The sequence below is a fragment of the Camelina sativa genome, chromosome 8 (assembly GCF_000633955.1).
Source record: "Camelina sativa cultivar DH55 chromosome 8, Cs, whole genome shotgun sequence".
Classification (NCBI taxonomy): Eukaryota; Viridiplantae; Streptophyta; class Magnoliopsida; order Brassicales; family Brassicaceae; genus Camelina; species Camelina sativa.
The window spans coordinates 15,713,252-15,735,949 of NC_025692.1; the positions used below are offsets into that span (position 1 = coordinate 15,713,252).

At 35.5% G+C, this 22,698-nt stretch overlaps 3 protein-coding genes across 12 annotated transcripts; 2 read left to right on the forward strand and 1 right to left on the reverse strand.

Moving 5' to 3' along the window:
* On the forward strand, positions 3,969 to 9,888 carry LOC104707250. 4 transcript variants are annotated; one of them, XR_002033000.1, is made up of 9 exons: positions 3,971 to 4,559; positions 4,693 to 5,325; positions 6,356 to 6,427; positions 6,511 to 6,866; positions 7,494 to 7,705; positions 8,053 to 8,309; positions 8,812 to 8,990; positions 9,391 to 9,525; positions 9,606 to 9,888. XR_002033000.1 is itself a non-coding variant. In XM_010423556.2 (8 exons), exons 1-8 carry the CDS (start codon positions 4,250 to 4,252, stop codon positions 9,472 to 9,474), a joined length of 2,148 nt encoding a protein of 715 aa, XP_010421858.1. In that variant the 5' UTR covers positions 3,971 to 4,249; the 3' UTR covers positions 9,475 to 9,888. The 4 variants fall into 4 exon arrangements, 3 of the variants coding, with proteins under 3 accessions (XP_019084041.1, XP_010421858.1, XP_019084040.1); XM_010423556.2 differs by having other exon boundaries at positions 4,693 to 5,206; positions 6,192 to 6,427; positions 9,391 to 9,888; XM_019228495.1 differs by lacking the exon at positions 4,693 to 5,325 and adding an exon at positions 5,346 to 5,589 and having other exon boundaries at positions 3,971 to 4,315; positions 5,723 to 6,427; positions 9,391 to 9,888.
* LOC104707251 (probable magnesium transporter NIPA5) lies at positions 9,974 to 12,907 on the reverse strand. Its single transcript, XM_010423557.1, has 9 exons — positions 12,373 to 12,907; positions 11,926 to 11,982; positions 11,718 to 11,808; positions 11,392 to 11,552; positions 11,187 to 11,314; positions 10,965 to 11,102; positions 10,767 to 10,859; positions 10,526 to 10,646; positions 9,974 to 10,426 (listed from the first exon to the last, which is right to left on the reverse strand). The coding sequence occupies exons 1-9, from the start codon at positions 12,533 to 12,535 to the stop codon at positions 10,221 to 10,223; spliced, it is 1,158 nt and encodes a 385-aa protein (XP_010421859.1). The 5' UTR covers positions 12,536 to 12,907; the 3' UTR covers positions 9,974 to 10,220.
* Positions 16,635 to 21,587, forward strand: LOC104707252 (ABC transporter A family member 1). 7 transcript variants are annotated; one of them, XM_010423565.2, is made up of 12 exons: positions 16,636 to 17,273; positions 17,447 to 17,531; positions 17,784 to 17,919; positions 18,066 to 18,074; positions 18,402 to 18,617; positions 18,947 to 18,955; positions 19,032 to 19,155; positions 19,257 to 19,317; positions 20,314 to 20,400; positions 20,591 to 20,811; positions 20,946 to 21,101; positions 21,188 to 21,587. In XM_010423565.2, exons 5-12 carry the CDS (start codon positions 18,515 to 18,517, stop codon positions 21,213 to 21,215), a joined length of 789 nt encoding a protein of 262 aa, XP_010421867.1. In that variant the 5' UTR covers positions 16,636 to 17,273; positions 17,447 to 17,531; positions 17,784 to 17,919; positions 18,066 to 18,074; positions 18,402 to 18,514; the 3' UTR covers positions 21,216 to 21,587. The 7 variants fall into 7 exon arrangements, 6 of the variants coding, with proteins under 6 accessions (XP_010421863.1, XP_010421867.1, XP_010421864.1 ...); XM_010423561.2 differs by having other exon boundaries at positions 16,635 to 17,273; positions 17,784 to 18,074; positions 18,179 to 18,617; XM_010423562.2 differs by having other exon boundaries at positions 17,784 to 18,074.

The following is a 22,698-nucleotide window of genomic DNA, read 5'->3' on the forward strand; positions in this document are numbered from 1 at the left end:
ACAACATCAGTTCAGTGTACCTCTCCAACAATCCAGTTCAACACCAACGTACAAAACATATAGAGATTGATCTACATTTTGTTCGTGAGAAGGTAGCTCTCGGCCAGGTTAAAGTTCTTCACGTACCATCATCTCTGCAGTTGGCAGACATATTCACCAAAGGATTGCCATCTACACTGTTCAAGGACTTTAGAACCAGTTTAACCGTCTGGTGCTCGGACGATTTCACTGCGGGAGGGTGATCGGATATGGAATATTCGGTTTCAAACATACCAAATATCGGTTCAGATATTTCAGATATCTAGTCCTTGATCTTAGGAAGATTGAACTCACTTTGTAACTAATATGTCTTTAAATACCTTGTAATCTCGATTGTAAAGGGGTAGAGAAATACAAAGACTTTCAGTTTTTAGGTTTTTTGCATAGACGGTGACCGTTGTGTTTTCCCTTTTTTCTTTTAATGTTTAATATTTTCTTTTATTTAAATAATTTCCCTAAAATTAAAGTTGTGCTAGATTTGGAATAAATAAGATTGTGTGCTAGTTTTGGAACAAAAACTTAAATCCCCTATATAATAAAACGGAAGTACACAACATTGTTTTGTAAACTATATAATTTTAATAAGTTGGTTACAAATAGGTTATATATTAAGTTTTATATTATTTGTATAGTCTGGATTTATTGTTTCCAAAAATCTTAAAGAGAATATTCTAAAGCATCATTTGATATCATCTAACTTACCATATTAATTTTTGTTATTAAATTATTCATCAATATAAAATCCTTTGATATCTAACTTAAAATATTAATTTGTTAATTATTATTATACTTCACCTCTCATTTTTATATATGAGTCTATTTTGTGAAACAAATAAATTCTCATATTATTTATTATAATTAAAAAATAGTTTTATTTCCGGATATACCATAAGTTGAATTTTTAAAAACAAATATAAATGATTCAATCTATAAAATATTCAATTTTTAGTAATATTATTCTTTAAAAATAATATATATTGAATTAAAAAATTTACTAAGTAACGGGTCAAAATTTGAATACTTAAATTCAATTTCATACTTTTTTGTTGAATTTTATAATTTTATATAATAGAATAAACTTTAAATAATATATTTTGAAATATTTTTAAAATATTGAAACTTGATATTAAAGTTTGAAACTATAAACACTCTAAATTGGTTTGTTATAGCAATGTCAATAATATGTCACTATAATATGAAAAAATTTTAAAAAACCAAGTATATTAAAACAAAAAGTATAACAATATATCAAATTACTCATAATATAATAACTCGCTTTTTAAAAACCAAATTCACAAAATTATGTCTTATAATGACATTCAAGTCATGTGGTAGAATATACATTGTTGAAATAACTTCACGTACATACACTAATACAACATATTATAATTTTATTTTAAAATAGAAAATATACAAAATTTTGTATAAAATAAAATTTAACCAGTGTTATAGCACGGGTACTTATCTATAATCATTAACAATATAAAACTTACAAAATAAGTGTATTTTTCAAGTCATCATATTTAGCATATGATTTTATTATATAATATTTTATCCAAAAAAACTTTTAAAAATAATCACATAAATTATATTTTATAAAAAATTACAATGTAAATAAAATGAATTTCAATTCGTGCTCTAGCACGAGTCTTAATCTAGTTAGTGCTATATTTGAGAATTGCCCTTAATTTTTCTTCATACCTATATGATAATGTTCAAGTAAGGTCGTTATGATACAAAAGTATATGCAAAATTTTGTATATACTCTCTAATATTTATAAAATCATGCAATTGAATAAAAATTTTCAAATAATACAATGTACAAATAAAAAATGTTTATCGATTTACCTTGTTAATATTAATTGTAAGAATATAATACATTAATACACAACTTGGTACCATATAATATATCAAATGAATGTAATGATTTTTGCATTTTGCTGATATTTAAACCTGTTTTTTCCTTAACGAAAACTGAAGTTGCATTTTCTTCATTACACTTTTTAAAATTGTCTAATAATTGACATCAAAATTAGTCAAACAAAAATAGAAAACAAACACCGGATCCGATCCGAAGATCCAATTCGAACCCGATCCGAAAAACCCGATTTGAATTCGTATTCGAAATTGTAAAATACCCGAATGGGTTCTAAATCTCTAAATCCGAAAATCCGAACCCGAATCCGATTCCGATCTCAACCGAAATCCGAACGGATATCCGAATATACCAACATTATTAATATATAGTAGTAATACATTAGTAATATTTATAATTTAAATAATATAAGTATTCAAAATACTCATTTTTTAAATATTTTTGATAAATTGAAGTATTTAAACTGTTTATTAGTAAATTTGGGTAAAAATACTTTAAATTTTCAGATATATTGCGTATTATTGAATAATTTAGACTAAATTAGATACTAAGGGGATGTTATTCAACAAAGGTTTTTAACATATTTAAAATATTAGTGGATTTCAGAGTCAAATGGTTTTATAAATGCTTTAAACGTGGATTTAAATGTTATTAGTGGATTTAAAAAGCTTTACTCATGGTTATGAAAGTCATTTACTAGTGGACTTTTTATTTTAGTTTTGAAAGTAAATAAAAAAAATATAACTTATCCATAAATTATGTTGTGAATTAAAACCAAATAATTAAACTAATGGAATTGTTTAATTACGTTACGTTACCTTTAGTTAGTAATGCAACTGTTAAATTATGTTAAGCTCACCTACCTTAGTCCATTGCATTTATTGGGCTCTTTGAGTAGGCTTGATTGTCCTTTTTCCCTGGGTCTTTTGAGAGGATACTACACAATCCATAAGCTTATGTTCCATGATCAGACTAAATTTAGGAGAAACTAATAACAACTCAATTCTTATATCGAATTAAAATATATAAGCATCTGCATTAGCATCTATGATCAAATCTCTATAGTTTATGAGGATTACTTGATATAGCTTGCTGTACGCCTTTTCTGTAATCCACAAACATTTTCGGTAACAGGTGGTCCTTCACAAAGTTTTCAGTGAATGTTGATAGCTTGCTGTACGCCTTTCCTTTGGCCATGTTATTCTATTCTTTTATCATCAATGTTGATAAAACATTAATTTTATTTTCCAACAGGTATAGCTGCTTATGCAGAACAAAACTCTCAAATAACTTATGAAACAAGAAAGAGGTAAACATGAAGAAAATTTGAGAGTCAAATTTCGCATAATCATGACGACAACAACGAAGACGACAACGACGATGACGAGGACGATGATGATGAGGACGATGACGACGACGACGATAACGACGACGATAACGACGACGATAACGATGACAATGACGATGACGATGACGATGATCGTCGACGACAACGAATTGATTTTATTGGGAGAGATAATTATGAAAAGAGAGATGAAATACTTAAAAATTGTTAGGATTGTGTTTGTTTATGTTTTGGATGTAAAACACGTTAAAATCTAAAGTGAAACAAAATCCATTGGAAATAGAATAACAGTGATTTTATAAGTGATTTAAAATTATCTAACAAATGTTAAATCCAATAACAACAGATTTTATTGTACTTTTTAAAATACCTAATTGAATAACGCTGAATTTTGAAATACACCCAACTCCATTAAAATCCAAGGTTGAATAACACCCCCTAAAATTTAGAGTTTTGTGAACTTCGGGTAATCCGAATCCGAACCCGAAATACGCGATCCGAACCCAAAGTCTATAAATACCTGAACGGATCCTATACCTCTAAACCCAAAAATCCGAAATATCCGATCCGAATCCAAACGGGTACCCGAATGTCCAGGGAAAATTGTTGTTACCCCGATACACACCCACCCATGACCCAAACAAATAATGGGTCGGATCCAAAAGGACAGTCTCGTGACTGCCACATCATACAAACAAACTGTTGCTGATCCAAACACGCCGTCATATTATCCCCGGAAGCGCGTGACATTTCACGCGCCTTCACATCTCTCTCTCTCTTACCCAAATCAGATCGTTTTTTAATTGTTGTTTAATCCGATCTTGTTCGTCAAGTATCCCTCAAAATCAAAACAAGTTTGCTTCATTCATACTTCAATATTACTCCTCACATTCTCCACTCTAATGCTTGTGTATATGTAAAGAAGAATCCGGCGGAGACGTAAAGAGAGACACTGCGACGGAGGAGGTGGCTCGTTCGACAATGCGAGAATGGCTCAGTATAGGCAATCGGGAACGGAGAGGTTTTTGGGAGGTCGAAGCGGTTACAATCCTTATGTCAACGGCGGAGCTTCGTCGGATCACGTAGCGATCGGGATCCGTAACGGCGGCGGTGGTGGTAATTTCGGAGTAGTTACGCAGCACGGGAAAGCTAGTCGATGGCGGCGATCTGCTCGGTTGGATAGGAATCGCCGTTTCGGTGTTGGCTCTTTGGTGTTTCTTCTTTGTGTTGTGCTTGTTGTTTGTGTTTCCGCTTACTATTATTTCTCCGGTTATACTAATTTTGGCAGAGATGATAAAGGTCAGTTCGATTTCTCGAGTTTGAAAAGTATGAACGATTCACTTAGCTAGATCCTGGTTTCGGTTGATAACGAATTGGATTTGAGAAATTGATGTTCGTAAGCTGATGCGTTGTGTTACGTTTTTTTTTGCAGGAATTGATACATCTGAAGGTGATTTTCTCACGAATGTGTCAAGAACTGATCCTTTGAAAATACTTAAGTTTGGTCATGGTTCAGTGTTACAAGGACGAGATTCGAGATATTGGGATAAGGATGATAGAAGACGGGATGAAGATTATAATGAGGATGATGTAGAGGTAGCTTCTGAGGATAAATCTGTTGCTGAGGAGAGGTCAGTAGTGTCTGAAGTGAAAAAGGATTTATCGCTGCGCAATCCTTTGAAGGGTTCAGAATTGAAGGGGGTTGGTTTTTATAATGAAGCTGGACGTGATGAACTCAAGAAATATGAAGTGGAGTATCAGGCGTCTCTCGTAAAAGGTGGTCAATCATTGAAAGAAAATGATGGGCATCATCCGCCATTTGATACGGACCCTCATGGAGATGATTCAATTGATACTCAAGGGGATGAATACGTTGATATGGGTCATGAGGGGGACGAAAATGAAGAATCACACAAAGATAATCATAGGCACAATGAAGATGGTGCTGAAGAATCTCACAAAGAGAATGCATCCGTGTCTCTTCATTCCATGACCAAGCATCATAAAACTGAAAAGGTTAATGGAGCTACATCGAAAAGGTCACGTGGGAAGTCTACTCTCGTTGGTNGCGGTTACAATCCTTATGTCAACGGCGGAGCTTCGTCGGATCACGTAGCGATCGGGATCCGTAACGGCGGCGGTGGTGGTAATTTCGGAGTAGTTACGCAGCACGGGAAAGCTAGTCGATGGCGGCGATCTGCTCGGTTGGATAGGAATCGCCGTTTCGGTGTTGGCTCTTTGGTGTTTCTTCTTTGTGTTGTGCTTGTTGTTTGTGTTTCCGCTTACTATTATTTCTCCGGTTATACTAATTTTGGCAGAGATGATAAAGGTCAGTTCGATTTCTCGAGTTTGAAAAGTATGAACGATTCACTTAGCTAGATCCTGGTTTCGGTTGATAACGAATTGGATTTGAGAAATTGATGTTCGTAAGCTGATGCGTTGTGTTACGTTTTTTTTTGCAGGAATTGATACATCTGAAGGTGATTTTCTCACGAATGTGTCAAGAACTGATCCTTTGAAAATACTTAAGTTTGGTCATGGTTCAGTGTTACAAGGACGAGATTCGAGATATTGGGATAAGGATGATAGAAGACGGGATGAAGATTATAATGAGGATGATGTAGAGGTAGCTTCTGAGGATAAATCTGTTGCTGAGGAGAGGTCAGTAGTGTCTGAAGTGAAAAAGGATTTATCGCTGCGCAATCCTTTGAAGGGTTCAGAATTGAAGGGGGTTGGTTTTTATAATGAAGCTGGACGTGATGAACTCAAGAAATATGAAGTGGAGTATCAGGCGTCTCTCGTAAAAGGTGGTCAATCATTGAAAGAAAATGATGGGCATCATCCGCCATTTGATACGGACCCTCATGGAGATGATTCAATTGATACTCAAGGGGATGAATACGTTGATATGGGTCATGAGGGGGACGAAAATGAAGAATCACACAAAGATAATCATAGGCACAATGAAGATGGTGCTGAAGAATCTCACAAAGAGAATGCATCCGTGTCTCTTCATTCCATGACCAAGCATCATAAAACTGAAAAGGTTAATGGAGCTACATCGAAAAGGTCACGTGGGAAGTCTACTCTCGTTGGTACGGGTGTTAAGTCTGGGAAAACATCACAACCTGATACAAAAAGACGAGCTCGAAGTCACAGATTTTCAGGTAATGTCTTATAAAGCTGGGTTGAAGAACATATATTCTGGGCTCTTGCTTCTCAGAATCCTCTTTTTGTTTTAATCTTATAGGCGTATCTTGTGAGATGAAGCTGTTGAATTCGACTCAACAAATACAAGAGCCATTGAACACTCAAAATTTTGCTACACCCTCTTTACAATACATACAGATGGAGGAGAAACCCGATGGAGAAGAACAGTGGGAGCCTAAATTTGCAGGTCACCAGAGTTTACAGGAACGAGAAGAATCTTTCTTGGTGCAAGAACAGAAAATCCATTGTGGCTTTGTCAAAGCCCCCGAAGGATTGCCAAGCACTGGATTTGACCTGACAGAAGATGATGCTAACTATATCAGTAGGTGTCACATTGCTGTGATATCTTGTATCTTTGGAAATTCTGATCGCTTGAGGCATCCTGCTAATAAAATGGTATGATAAAGTAAGCCCTTTATGTATTTTCTTGTTGTCTTTTCCTTCTTATAATTTGAAATTCCTAACCACTATTGTCTTTAAACATCGGGTTAGGTACACGGAAATATCCCATTCTAGTGATTTAATAAATTTTGTGGCACTTAGATACTCACTAGCTGAGATTTTCAAGCTGACTTTGACCAATTGTTGAACCTGACTAGATGAACAGTAAACTAATTTTGGCAACTAGATGAAGATGAGTAGTTGACAGTTATATTTGAGTGCAAAATATTTTTAAAAACAAAATTGGTCGCAGGAAAATATATTGTGATGTATTCATAATTGCCGTAGCCGGACATGCAAATGGTGAATTATGAATAGTGAATGAGTTCTTATATATTGTTTGATGAGTGTTTATGTAATCATGAATCCAACCATCTCTTAAGCTCTATGCCCACCAGGAAATTACCCGTGAATTGTAAATAGCTTCAACTGCGTTCGTTTTGGCATGATTATAGTGCAGTAAAAATTAATAAAGACAATAGTTACATATCCCTTTTGTATGTGGTCTTCTTTGATTACACGCTGTTATTATCAAATTTATATTCATTACTTTGCTAACCTGAGATTTCTCTCTTCGTTTAGGTAAGTAGTTTGTCAAGAAAAGATGTTTGCTTCGTTGTGTTTGTGGACGAGATTACCATGCAAACACTTTCTGCCGAAGGCCAAGTACCTGACGAAGCTGGATTCATTGGTCTGTGGAAATTGGTTGTGGTGAGGAATCTTCCTTACGCAGATATGCGGAGGGTAGGCAAAATACCAAAACTGTTACCACACAGACTTTTCCCTTCGGCAAGGTGAGACTCATGTGATAGGAATAGGTTTCAATAGGTCTAACTAGCACAATTTCTCCTGCAGCTATGATTAGCCAAAGTTAGAGGGACTAGACAAGCATTTCTCGGTTTAGTATGAATAAGAATCTACTGGAGAGGATATCAGTTGTCTAGCATATTGTCACGGACTGATTCCGTACTAGTTTACGTATAGTTTTGGGCATGACAATATGTATAGTTTCTGTACTAAGCTACAAATGCAAGAGCCCAAAATGGGAATACGTTGAAGTTTAGATGTTGGAAGAAGTTTTGGTTACCCACCTAAGCCTCTACAATTTAAAACAGAAACTCATCCGATGTATATTCTTTAGGTACTCAATCTGGTTAGACAGCAAGTTACGTCTCCAGTTGGACCCCCTAGTCATTTTGGAATACTTTCTGTGGCGCGAAGGGCACGAGTATGCTATTTCCAATCATTACGACCGCCATTGCCTATGGGAAGAGGTTGCACAAAACAAGAAGCTGAACAAGTACAATCACACTGTCATTGATCAGCAGTTTGAGTTTTACCAGACTGACGGGCTGACGAGATTCAATGCTTCAGATCCCAACAAGCTTCTACCCAGCAGTAAGTTCTTTTTGATAACTGCAATACGACATGATCAAAACCCCGCTTAGGGAGCTTTTTTCTGTAGTTTGTGGCCATAGCTGCTTGTGTTTGCTTACAACATGGACGATATGTGATTAGAAAGAAACTGATAATAATTACAAAAAAAATGATTAGTGTGCATGGTAAAGTAACAAAATCTTATCAAGCATGATAAAGAAGTAGAATTCTTTTGCCAACGATTTGCATATAAAATTATGCTAATACGTGCATTGTGGAATTTCACACTTGAAATTTTGCCAATGCTGTGCATTTGTGTTTGAATCTCATGTGAAAATTGGTCACATGTATCTGATTGCTGTCAACTGCAGTTCCAGTCTTCAAATTTAAGTTTTCATTGTGGGTTAAAGGCTTTTTGGCTCCGAGTTATGCTATGGTCGACCAATAGATGTATTCAACACATTCGTATGTTTTCCTTTTCTCACTTTGTGACTATAATCCTCCTTGTGTATGTTGTTTGCAGATGTTCCAGAAGGGTCTTTCATTGTAAGGGAACATACCCCCATGTCAAACCTATTCTCCTGTCTTTGGTTCAACGAAGTTGAGCGCTTCACTCCCCGAGATCAGCTGAGCTTTGCATACACCTACCAGAAATTAATAAGGATGAATCCTGACACTCCATTTAATCTTCACATGTTCAAGGTAAGATTCATGTTTCAGTAACCCTCAATGAAGTTGAGAGTCATATATTGACCTGCCTGATACTTATAGGCATCAGTTGATTTGCATTGTTTCCACTTTGAAGCTGAGGATAGATAGAGAGAGATCTTTTACTTATGGATTTTTGCGAAAGTGGAGTTGGTATAGTATAGTCTGTAAGATATAAAAAATAGTATCAGAGCTGAATATATGAAACTAGTGATGAATATGAGTGTCACATGTGTTAAATTATCTGTTTTGAATCAAATCCATTTGTAGGAATGTGTCACAATGCAGGTTTGGCTATATTGCCGAGTTATGTTCATATCATGATCCTGACTCCTGAGCAAAACGCATATCAAGAAGAGTTCTAATTTTTTTTGTCCCTTCTGTAAAATTTCAGGATTGCGAGAGGAGAAAAATCACGAAATTGTTCCGTCACAGATCAGAGGAGAAGCGAAACCTTATACAAGCAGCAACACAATAACACAGACCATTTATTTTCTAAATGCTGTATATTATCGCGGCTGTATTGACTGTGAGTAAGAGTAAAACACCACAGTTAATTTTCTCTGAGCTAACATTGTTGTGAGAAGATCAACAACACCCACGTTTCAGGTGAGAACCCGGTTTAGAGGTATACATATGTGATGTGATTTTAAGAGAGATGGAGGGGGAGAGGTGTTTCATTGGTGAAAAAGGCCGATTCAATTCATTAACAGTCGTCTCAATGTTTTATTCAATTCATTGCTTCCGTAGGCTTTGTAGTCTGTATCAGTGTATGATTTCAACAAGAACCCAAAGAGTTCTGATCAATTATCGCGAAAGCAGTTTCTGGTTTGGGTTCTAAGTTCTGATATATGGTATTGGGCATAAAATCCAAGGAAGGTATTTTCTATGATTTCATTGCGTTATATTAACTGAGACCAAACTTCAAGCTTAACTTAGATTTTGTATGGTACACTCAAATCCAACGCAATACGAAATGTTACCAAATGATGACAATGGCACTCGTTAATCATATACTGAAGTTAACAGTAACTAAGCATGGAGTATGGTGCTCAAGACAAGAGTACACATTCAAGAAGCCAACTTTTCAGTATAACAAATAGATATTGTGGAAAAATGACTCAGCTAATTATAAGAATGCTGTTTCTCTACAGCCGATGATACTAAGGCACTGAAGACCTTTAGGTATAAGATTATATTTACGCATATATAGGCAAAACAACCTTATGAACGTGATGAACTTTCTTGTCTCCGAAGTGGTACAGCTGCTTCAAGATCCTCTTCTTGTTGCTTGACCTGACGTGCAGGCCGTGGTGACTTTGCTGACTCTTGGCGTCTTAGACTGAGAATGATGCCTTCTTGTGCAAACCCTTTACTGTCTTCTGAATGTTTTGGAAGTCGCAGAAGCAAATGATTCTCCGATGATAAATCTGCATTTTTTTTTTGTCGCTGTTAATTATTTGGTTCATGAACAAAGCTCGAAATGAACATATCCTGCAAACACTCAAGAAACAAAAAAATATGCTTACTTCCTTTAGACTCGCCATCAACCATATCTGCTGTTGTGTGAAGAAGAAACGTTCCAGATAGGATTGTGACGAACCCACACAACTCTGTCATGATCTGTGTTCCGTTCTGCCCATCCCAGTCCTGTTTAGGCATTGCAATCACCAGACGAAACAAACAGATCATATCATTGTTTATGGCCAATTGTTTTGTAAACTGGAATGTAGAATATGATATATAGAGAGACAAAGAAACAAGTAATACCTTAAACATAATGATACTAGCCAAGATCGTCAATGACGTGAACATAACATAATATATGGGCGAAACCACTGCTGTATTGAACGTATCAAGCGCCTGCCAGAGAGGAAAAGCGAGAACCCGAAATAATGTTTCCTAAACCAGCATTTCATCCAATAACATTACAAAGACAAAATATGTAGAACTGGCACTTTCACTTACCTTGTTTAGATAGTTCATTTGTGTTAGTATGCACATAAGTACTATCACAGTGAAGACCCATGTTTGCGGGTATCCTAATTGATTCGTTCCAGAAAAAGTGAGTTTCAAAGCTATCCCGAGAGCTTTCACGCTCATAACCTGTTTTGTAAACAGTCACGAACATTGTCACTCCAACAAGGGTAAGTGTATCAACATTGTAAGATTTATAGAGCGATCACGTACCGATAACGATCCTATGAGAGAGCAAACACCGATATATACCATGACATGTGACTTCCCATAAAGTGGTACAAATTGAACTATAAGTAAGATGGCTGCTCCTACCACACCCGCGGCGTAGAAGAGAAAAGCTGTTAAAGAACACACAATGTGTCATGAAAACTATCTGGACTTTGAAAGCGAGAGAGAGAGAGAGAGATGTTTGTACCAGGTTCTGTTGCAAGATTCCATACTTCTAAAACAGAATCAATATCGCGTTCTTGTGGAGCATGTAACACGATTGTTACTGAACCAACAATACATAAAGCACAACCAAGGATCCCGAAAGTGTGCAACTTTTCATGTAAGATGATATGTGCAAGCGAAGCGCTGCAGGAAAAACACATAAACACAATAAAAAGCTCAATGATTCTATATACAACTTGGATGGATAGGTTATGAAGCTATCAAATATAAAACCAAATCTATAGGAAAATACTACCACCTAGCCTAGGAAACACTTTTGTTATGCGAAACTTATGAGTTTACTCACACCTGATAATAATGCTAAGCGCACCAAGAGGAGTAACTAGAATGGCAGGTGCAAACGCATACGCGGCAAAGTTGGCGATTTCCCCCACAATCACTACAAAACAAGCAACATTGTATCTACCATAAACGTCATCACAACCTTCCAAGAACAATCATGCCAACACCACAGTGCACCAGCAAAATTCAGGGTCAAAGAATCAAAGAAACTAACTTGTTATCATGCCTATCCACCAGAGAGGCTCAAGCAAGTATGAATAACCTCCAGACCCTACACAAATGTCACCACCAAATTTAGTCAAACAGACAACAAAAAAAAATCAAACATTGTATTGAACAATATCTACTAGACTTGAGATCATTGCAAAGAAGATTTTGCCATTGACTATACAACTCCCGAAAATTACAAATACATAACAAAATCCACCAGAATATTTGCATAAGAATGCTGCATTTGAATTTTGAAAGTTCCAGACACCTTCTAGATTGAATCAATAGCAAAACAAAAGTTTCAATTTTTGCAACTCAAGTCTCAATAAGTCTCCATTTCAACACACATGTCAAGTGAATCAGACACAGATTGATCAATAGACACATTCATCAAACCCAAATTACCAATAGCAAAGTTTAAACAACGCAGAAGTAGCGAGTGAGAATAGACCTGCTCTGAGACCAGAAGCACCAGCTCTCTTAAGTCCTTTCTTCTTCACAATGAAGCTGGCACCAATGAATAAGCTTGAAGATAGAGCCAAAACTAAACCCTTTACATTATCCGAGGACATTCCTTTATAAGCATCTCTCCAACTTCCACCAGAATCCACCATTGCTTCTAAAGCACAAAAATAAAAACCTAAAACTCCTAAATATAACCCAGAAGGCCAAAAGCACCGAGCTTTAGCTACTGGGTATGCTCGATTTTGCGATTGACAGTGAAAAGCCAGAAACTTTCAGATCTTGGCTTTGGATAAGAAGATGATATGGGTGTTGGAGAGCAAATGTTGTAGATTACAAAAAAAAAAGTGACAATTGAAGAGAGAAGAGAGAGAAGGAAGTAAGGAAGTGAAGAAGAAGTGCCGAAGCATCTAAGAAGACGCACACAACTACGCAAGCATCCAATAGAAAAAAGGAGAGATGGAGATGCGTATGCGTGTGTTTGCAAATTGCATAGTGAACTGAAAACTGGTGAGAAAGGTGAATCCTTTGTTTCTCTTTTTAATTTGTCTTTCACTTTACACGTCTCTTATACACTTGTAAATAATAATGTTTGTGAAATAATTTAATAGTAATTTTTGGTGTTACTTTAAGTATACGCCAGAGACATAACTACATGTACAAACAATATAAATATTTAATTAACTACGTAAATAATTGTTATCAAACAAGATACCCATAAACAAACATAAGTTATACGTACAATAATATCATAAATATTTGAGATTGGTTAAAATCTAGCGTTGATTAGTATTGACCGATATTGACCATTATTAACTAGTGTTGACCGACATTGACAAAAAAAATATATATTTTAATTTTTTTCTCCTAGAAATAAGAATATTTTTATTTTTATGTACTTTTGATAAAGAAATAAAAAAGATAAAAGGTCAATTTGCCCAATAACCAAATTCAGTAATAAAATTAAGAATATAGCACATTAATCAAAGAAATTAAAAAAATGGGATTAGGGGTAGTTAAAATTATCATTTTAGGGTAGATGGTGTGGTAGTTGATGGTAGAGGTGGTCGCCGGAGTTTATTGTCGGAAGTGGTCGCCGGAGTTTACCGCGGTCGCCGGAGATGGTCGCCGGAGTTTACCGTGGTCGCCGAAGATGGTCGCCAGAATTAATCTCTAGAGGTGGTCGCCGGAATTGACGGCCGGAGTTGCTCGCCGGAGGTGGTCACCGGAGTTGACCGCCGAAGATGGTCGCCGGAGTTGACCGCTGGAGATGATCGCCGGAGTTGGTCACTGGAAATAGTTACCGGAGATGGTTCCCGGAGATAGTTGTTGGAGATAGTCGCCGGAGATGGTCGCCGGAGGTGGTGATAGGGGTGGTGGTGATTATGTTGGTAGGGGATAGTGGTAAGGGTAAAATGTGTCATTAATATATAAAATATAGTGTGTATACTTTTTATATGGTTAGTATGGTTAGTGGGTGAAATATAATTTTTTCTTTGTTATACACTGCAATTCCTCAAAGATAAATGATTTGTATAATTTACAAAAACAAAATATAACAACAAAAATTTATACGACAAAAAAATACAAGAAAATTATTTACCAAAAAAAAATTAAAAATTATATGAAAAACAAAATTTGTGTTATATCTAGTAATTAGTTTTGTTAATACAGAAAATATACCAAAAATAATATAATAAAACTATACCACCATAATTTTATGTGTAGTAGATTTTTTCATAAAACAATAACAAATATATACCTTTTCTTTTTAAAAATCATTTTTAATTTTGTATTTTCAAAGGTAGGGGTTTTAAATATATTTTTTTTTTTTTTACTTATTTATAAGATTATAACTCACAATGATGAACTGTAATTAATCTTCACATGCTTTCTTGCTCTTCGTTGCCTCATCGTTTATTTCTTCTATAATTATGATTCATCGATTCAAAGAAAAAACAGTTGCATTCAATAGAGGTTTATCTCAGTTCCATCATCTCTATCTATATCTTTTCACCTAAATATATGTAATCTTCTTTGCAGGAAAAGATGGGTTCGGATTGAAGGGAAGATAAAGAGCTCTAATATCCCAAAGTCGCAAATTTCAAGTCAAAGGAAAACTTGGAAAAGTACTAATTGTGGATGATCAAACTATTTATCAAAAATAGATAAAAACAAAAAAATATATTATTTTTAGAGAATATTTTTTCTGGTCAATGCCGGTCATATCTGGTCAACGTCGGTTAACACTGGTCAATGCCGGATTCCAGCCAACCGAATACATTTATATTGTTTGTATGTATGGTCATGTGTTGGCATATACATCAAGTAGTTGGCAATCATCATTTTTCTTTTCAGATATTGCTTGTGAAATTAGAAGTATTAGATCTTTACCTCTATTTTTTTCCGAATTTTGTTGCTACCGTAAGTTTAAAAACACTAATCTTTTTAGTTTTTTTCTAAACTTTTACATTAATTTACCATTGGTATATATTTCATTCAATATACAATTAGGCACTAGCCCACCGCTAGCTTGCCCCCATAGATACCTCTGGTTACTATGTGTGACAACCCGTCCCGAAGAACCCACTAGCCCACCGCTAGCTTGCCCCCATAGATCCCAAGTTGGCCCTGCAGGGCATCGATCCTAACCCCTCACCGTAGACAGGAACTATTCATCTGAATCCACCGGTAGGTTATTGGTACGCAAGGCGTTCTTCGAACCCTGGTCCCCACCCATTAACAACTTTCCCACAGGACAAGCTGTCACCAATTGACTGTCAACAGTGAGGGGTTAGGATCGATGTCATGCAGGGCCAGCTTGGGGACTATGGGGGCAAGCTAGCGGTGGGCTAGTGGGGTCCACAGGACGGGTTATCACATACCCATCACTGTGGATATCCAAATCTACCAGTAAGTTATTGGTGCGTCTGGCGTTCCTCGAACCCTGGTCTCCACCCTTTAACAACCTTCCCACAGGACAAGTTGTCACCAATTGATCTGCAGCTCAATTGATGACAGCTTGTCATGTGGGAAGGTTGTTAAAGGGTGGAGACCAGGGTTCGAGAAACGTCTGGCGCACCAATAACCTACTGGTAGATTTGGATATCTACAGTAATAAGTTAGGATCGATGCCCTGCAGGGCCAGCTTGCTCCCTATGGGGACAAGCTAGCGGATAGGCTAGTGGGGTCCACGGGACGGGTTATCACACTATGTCATTTTTCATAATAAAAAGTTGGCTAATCTTAATAATCATGATACTTAACAAAAACTTTTTGAAAAAAATTTGGAATTTACTCATGCTTATATATATATAACCAAAATTCGCAATTAAAAATAAATATATTAACATAACAAAACATATACCATAAATCGTGATAAAAATAAACAAAATTTTCACTAACCTTATAACCATTAACAGGCCACCTTTTGCCTAAAAATCAAAAAAAATTGATCATCATAAATCTATTTCTTTCAAAATATTAAAATGGAATATCATTAATATGTAATTGAATATATTTTTATTATAAATATATATATATATATATATATATATTCAATTAATCCCTTATATTATATATTTATAAGTATACTTTTTACTCAAGATTTGTATCCATTAATTAAATTTTCATAAAACCTTTAAAATGAATTTTAAGAACTCTTGGCACATATGGCGAGACAATATAAAATTTACATTATTATAAATGTCACAAGTTAAATCCTAATTATTATACAAGAAATTACATATTCAAATAAAACTGAAATTATATATTACACAAGCAAATTTTAGATCCCAAATAATAATTTTATATAATTACAACAGATTTTGTAAGTAAAAATTACAGTAAAAATATTTAAAAGTGATTTCATATCACATATAGTTCATGTTGTTATCTAGTATTACTTTAAAATTCATCCATATTGTAGTTTTATCCTTAACTAGATTAGTTCCGCGCTATACCGCGGGATTCTTTTTGTAGCTATTTTTAAATATATAAAATTATTGGAAATTTTTTTTGTTTTGAAATTGGATTAATTGTAAAAACAATAGTTTATCCAATAATAAGATATAATAATGCACTAATAAAATAACAAAATAGAAAAATCTTAAATAGCCTAACTAAATTTAATGTATGTTCTTATTTTTTTTATGGGAAATAAAAAAGTAGTCTTATTACAATAATAATACTAAAAAGTAGTGTTATTACAATGAATATTACTAAAAACCAGGGTTGTTTGTTTTATTTCCGTAATGCCATTTACATTTAAAAGGGAAATGAGATTGATTAAGAGAAATGAGATTGATTCTTTCTTCGACTAAATCATGACATCCAAACAAAAGAAACACCATATTCTTGTTGGAGATTAGTGTCCCGAGGGAGAAGAAAATTATCAGAGCTAGACAATCGTTATGTGGGCTCACTGTTCACTTTCTCTCGAGAACAAAGTTTCAGATCTAGTTGTTCTTTTTTTTTTTCTGCTTTTCGGTGCCCAGTTCTTCATTGAGGGTGATTGAGCCATCAAGCCTCCTTAACCACCACGATTAGCTTTTAACCAAACCGGATCTGTGTTTGATTGTCTTGGGAGAAGATTGTTAGTAGCCCTAGGAAGGTGGCTGAGGTTAGGCTTGTGTCGGTGAGTTGCTAGGTACGGGACTCTCTGTTCACGGGTGCCAGATAGTCGGATGATGGGTGTTCCCGGGAGGTGTGTTGTAGAGCGGCGGTTCTCTTGAGTCGAGGCGGACCCGTATTGTCATAGTCGCAAGTTGCAAGAACTCAACAATGTCGTAGCTGTCTCAACTTTGACTGGGAAGTTAACCAACGATCAGCTTTCTGATCTCCAGCTTTCTGAAAGTCTCTGAGAGGGGAAAAGATATACTCGATTTGATGGTGCAGCTCTTTAGCCAGTCCTTTGCATCGCATATATTCTCTCTACTGTTTCATAAATGCAAAATTGTGAACCTTAGGATTTTGCTTTAGTGTTTATTTTCAGTCCCCTGAGGTTTTACTCTTTGCATTGTCTTCAGTCCATTATTTTGAACATGTTTCTATATGCTTCTCAGCTGTTTGAAGTTGAGCTTGACAATCAAGAAATACTCCTGCGATATTCTTCGGCTCTGGTGCAGGGAGCAACAAATGTCTCTTCTGGTATAATTTATGAACTCTGGCATAGAATCTTCACGTCATGTTGAATCGCCTTGGTTCAGTATGTATACCTCACTAATTTCAGTTGTGTACATTGGATCTGTAGTTGTGGCTTTGGCCTGATTTTAGTACTATTTTTTTAGTTTGTTAAGAAGTGATATGATAGTCTTTTCAACTCTCTTCCTACTTTAGATTGCATTGCCAAGCATTATGACGATAACAGGTGATAATCTCGACTTGTTATATTAATTGCAGGATAGACATCCAGACAAATACGAGGCGCTTCTTGAATCTTTTGGTTGCTGAGGGGCAATATCTAGCTTTTGCACCTGACACTGATGAAACAAAGAACATGATCGACATTTTGTCTCTTAAGTTCCCGGAACTGCGGGTACTATCACTCCTTCTTTTTATGCTGCATATAAAATATTTTGCCTCACTTTACTCTTCATATGTCATGCGGTTAGTTACTAAAAATTTTAAAGTTGACTTAGAGCTTGAAAATTATATAACCTCTCTGGATTATGGTGTCTGCAGCCAATTGAGGTATGTTTTGTTCTTTGTTCGAGCTGATAAAAGAAGGCTATTTCATCTCTGATTCTATTTCTGTTTATTCTGTCAATTGGTTAACAATTCTTTAATAATGGCAGTATCTCCTTGGTTTAATTGTTACAATATGCTGCAACTTTGATGATAGTACTACCTGAAAAAGACCGGTATCTTTTCTATGTTATAAATAGGGAAATATTTTGACTTCACATGTCCAGTGTGTCTGGATTTTGTCTTCACGAGTAACGTAGTCTTATAACTAGCTGGCTATGCTTTTTTCGTTTTTGAATGTTAAACTAATAAAGCCTCATCATGTTTGCTTAGGAACTGTTCGAATCCAAAAATAAAAGGAGCAGTGGTATTCCATGAACAAGGACCTCATTTATTTGATTATAGCATCCGCTTGAACCACACATGGGCATTCGCAGGGTTCCCTAATGTCAAGTCGATCATGGACACAAATGGACCTTATATCAATGATCTGGAAATGGGGATTAATTCCATACCAACAATGCAGTACAGCTTTAGCGGATTCTTGCTGTATGGTCATTTACTTATTTTCATTGAAAGTTCGTCTAATATGTGCCCATGATTTTTCTATTATCTTTGTAGCTCTCCCCATTAAGCTACTTGGCAGCACAATAGTCAAATAATTCTTGTCTGTAGACTATATATACTATGCTATTATAGGGAATTTAGAGGAGTTATTCAAAGAAATTCCAAATCTGGTGGTAGATTATCACACAGTAAACCAGTAGTTACTATTTAGTAAACTAGATCAACTCATCAGATTTGAATTGAAATTCTTGAAATAGGAGGTTTTATCTTGCTTTTCCCCCGGTTTTGATTTGTCTTATACCCTTTTGCAGCTTCAGCAGGTGGTAGACTCTTTCATTATATTTGCTTCTCAGAAAAATCTCGACTTGCCATTATCACATTCAAATTTTGGTTCAGCTATACGCTTTGAGCTGCCATGGACTCTGTTTAGCCCCTCAGTGATAAGAATGGTTCCATTTCCAACCCGCGAATACACTGATGATGAGTTTCAATCTATTGTCAAAAGCGTAATGGGATTGTTGTATGTTTCAGCTGCTTTATGTTTTCTTTCGGTTTCCCGTACATATATGTATGGTATTTAAGTCTTTGTATGGTTTGGATGATTATATAATTGTTGAGCAGGTACCTTCTGGGATTTCTGTTTCCAATCTCCCGGCTTATCAGCTACTCTGTCTTCGAGAAGGTTGGTTTGGGTTTATGTACTTTGCTTACTTCGGAAAACAGCTGATAGATATTATGCGTTTACAAATAGTTTTTGTTTGCTACCAATATTTGTTTCACTGAGGCTTTTTTTCTTTCTGAGCTTGCAGGAACAGAAAATAAGAGAAGGACTTTANTAGCGGATTCTTGCTGTATGGTCATTTACTTATTTTCATTGAAAGTTCGTCTAATATGTGCCCATGATTTTTCTATTATCTTTGTAGCTCTCCCCATTAAGCTACTTGGCAGCACAATAGTCAAATAATTCTTGTCTGTAGACTATATATACTATGCTATTATAGGGAATTTAGAGGAGTTATTCAAAGAAATTCCAAATCTGGTGGTAGATTATCACACAGTAAACCAGTAGTTACTATTTAGTAAACTAGATCAACTCATCAGATTTGAATTGAAATTCTTGAAATAGGAGGTTTTATCTTGCTTTTCCCCCGGTTTTGATTTGTCTTATACCCTTTTGCAGCTTCAGCAGGTGGTAGACTCTTTCATTATATTTGCTTCTCAGAAAAATCTCGACTTGCCATTATCACATTCAAATTTTGGTTCAGCTATACGCTTTGAGCTGCCATGGACTCTGTTTAGCCCCTCAGTGATAAGAATGGTTCCATTTCCAACCCGCGAATACACTGATGATGAGTTTCAATCTATTGTCAAAAGCGTAATGGGATTGTTGTATGTTTCAGCTGCTTTATGTTTTCTTTCGGTTTCCCGTACATATATGTATGGTATTTAAGTCTTTGTATGGTTTGGATGATTATATAATTGTTGAGCAGGTACCTTCTGGGATTTCTGTTTCCAATCTCCCGGCTTATCAGCTACTCTGTCTTCGAGAAGGTTGGTTTGGGTTTATGTACTTTGCTTACTTCGGAAAACAGCTGATAGATATTATGCGTTTACAAATAGTTTTTGTTTGCTACCAATATTTGTTTCACTGAGGCTTTTTTTCTTTCTGAGCTTGCAGGAACAGAAAATAAGAGAAGGACTTTACATGATGGGCTTGAAGGATGAGATATTTCATTTGTCTTGGTTTATCACTTATGCATTGCAGGCAAGTTTTTCTGCTTGAAATTTGACTTGTGAACTTTTGTTTGCCTCGTCCCATGGCTATGATCAAACCACAAGTTGTCAACAATATTGACTTCAGCTGGAAAAAGCAGACGCTTTACTTCTTTCGATATATGTAATAACTTTTAGTTCGAGGTATTCTTTTTCTATACTAACTAGACTTTCTTCTGCAGCTCGCATTGTGCTCTGGGATTATTACAGCTTGTACGATGGGAAGTCTCTTTAAGTATAGTGAAACGACACTAGTCTTCACATACTTCTTTTTATTTGGGGTCAGCGCAATCATGCTCTCATTTATGTTCACTCGAGCAAAGACAGTTGTGGCAGTTGGGACCGTAGCCTTTCTCGGAGCCTTCTTCCCTTACTACACTGTAAACGATGAATCTGTCTCCATGTATGTTTAGGCTTTTTTTTCTTTTCTTTTTTTCCGTGACAGCTGTATTATGGATAGACAAAAAGTATGCTCATCTTTGTTTCAAACATTTTGTCTAGAATACATTAATGTAAAATTAAGTGTCGGTCTTGTAGAGTATTGAAGGTAGTTGCTACTTTGCTTTCGCCTACTGCATTTGCTCTCGGGCATGTCACAAATATGTTCAGCAGAATGAGTTCAGCTTGTCACAAATATGGCTTCTTGGTGGCTCGTTCGGACAGGATCTTAACAGCATTGAAGCCGGTTGGCAGGTACGGCATTGTTATCTCATCAATAAACATCTAAGAAATGTGAATATGGTTTTCATGTTTAGTGTATTGATTCCTGTTGCTTTTAGTTCAGGTGAGCCTGAATCTATATGGTGACAATAACACAAGACTCTTCACTTTTTCTAACGTTGGCAATCATTTGCAACTGGTTGCTACAATCTTCTTTGCTCGGGTTTTATTTAAATCAACAGCGACATAGCAATGGGAGCAAGTATTTCCCCAGTCTCTGGATATTGTAATTGGCAGTACGATATCAGTATTATGATCTGGAAGGTAAGCAGGTACTCTAATATCTTAGATCCATAAACAAGTCCGGAATCAGCTCCTCGCTATCTCTGGTCTGGGGGACAGGCCCTATGAGGAAGGTCTCCAAGTTTGGTTTTCTTCTAGAGATCTAGGCTGAACTGATGATTTTACTCTTCTTTTCAGTTTTGTAATTGTTCTTAGCTAAAAATTTTCAGCTACCAGTTGTACAAACACTATTTTTTCTTTGAATTTAATTTAATATTTTATTCAAAAAAAAAAAAAAAAGCGATCCTCCACATCTATCTCTACTGCTTTTGTTTTAGTTGTTTGCTTAGCTTTGTCCAGTTATTTCTGGGTCCTCCTCTCATAGAGTGTAAAACTTTTAATTATTTAATCAATTTCAGTTTGCCCAAAACAAAAAAATTGACTCTTTGGTTTCGTGAGCAATCAAGACTGACGAAGTAATTAAGAAATGTTTTATATCTGAAAATTGACTCTTTGTTTTGTGTGGTTATTATTCATTACCTCTCGGAAATATAATAAATAAATTAATAATTACGAATTACATAGGTTGTTCTAGTAACATCTCTTACTTGTTCTAGTAACATCTCTTACTTGTTCCATTTCCGGTGAACAACAACGACAATATTAGCTAAAGTTGCAGAAGAAGATATGTTAAAGATGACTACAAAATTACAATAATATCTTTCATTAAAACAGATTTATGGACGTACACTAAGCAAAAGAATGTTATGTACGTACACTAATCTCAAGAACGTTATGTACGTACACCAAACTGCAACATACATTAAACAAAAAAAACGTTATGTACCTACACCCAAACTGCAACATGCATAGCTTATATTTTTGACACCTCTATAACTATGTTCAACGGTGGGTTTGACACTTCTATAACTATGCTCAACGGTGGGTTTATTTGTAATTGTGAGAATATGGTGAGAGAATGTGATATTGCACCTTTTAGTTATACATATCTTTATGTGTGATTGTTTCACTTATCTCCCTAACTAGTCTCAAAGAAGATTGAATGACATAATTCGCTTTATGATGATTGCTATCACGTTTCTCACATAAGTACTTGTTTTGAATGTTACATTAAAATAGCTTGTGTACGTACATGTTTTGAATGTTTTGTTTGTAAACAATTTGTGTGTTCATATGTACGTATGCGTTCATAACTTGTGTACGTATGCGTTCATATGTACATACACGTTTAAATGTACGTACACGTTCGATTTTAGGTTTAATGAACCCGAAATTACCAGAATATCCTCGTCTTCTACCTCTAACATACGACTGAAAACCCTAATTT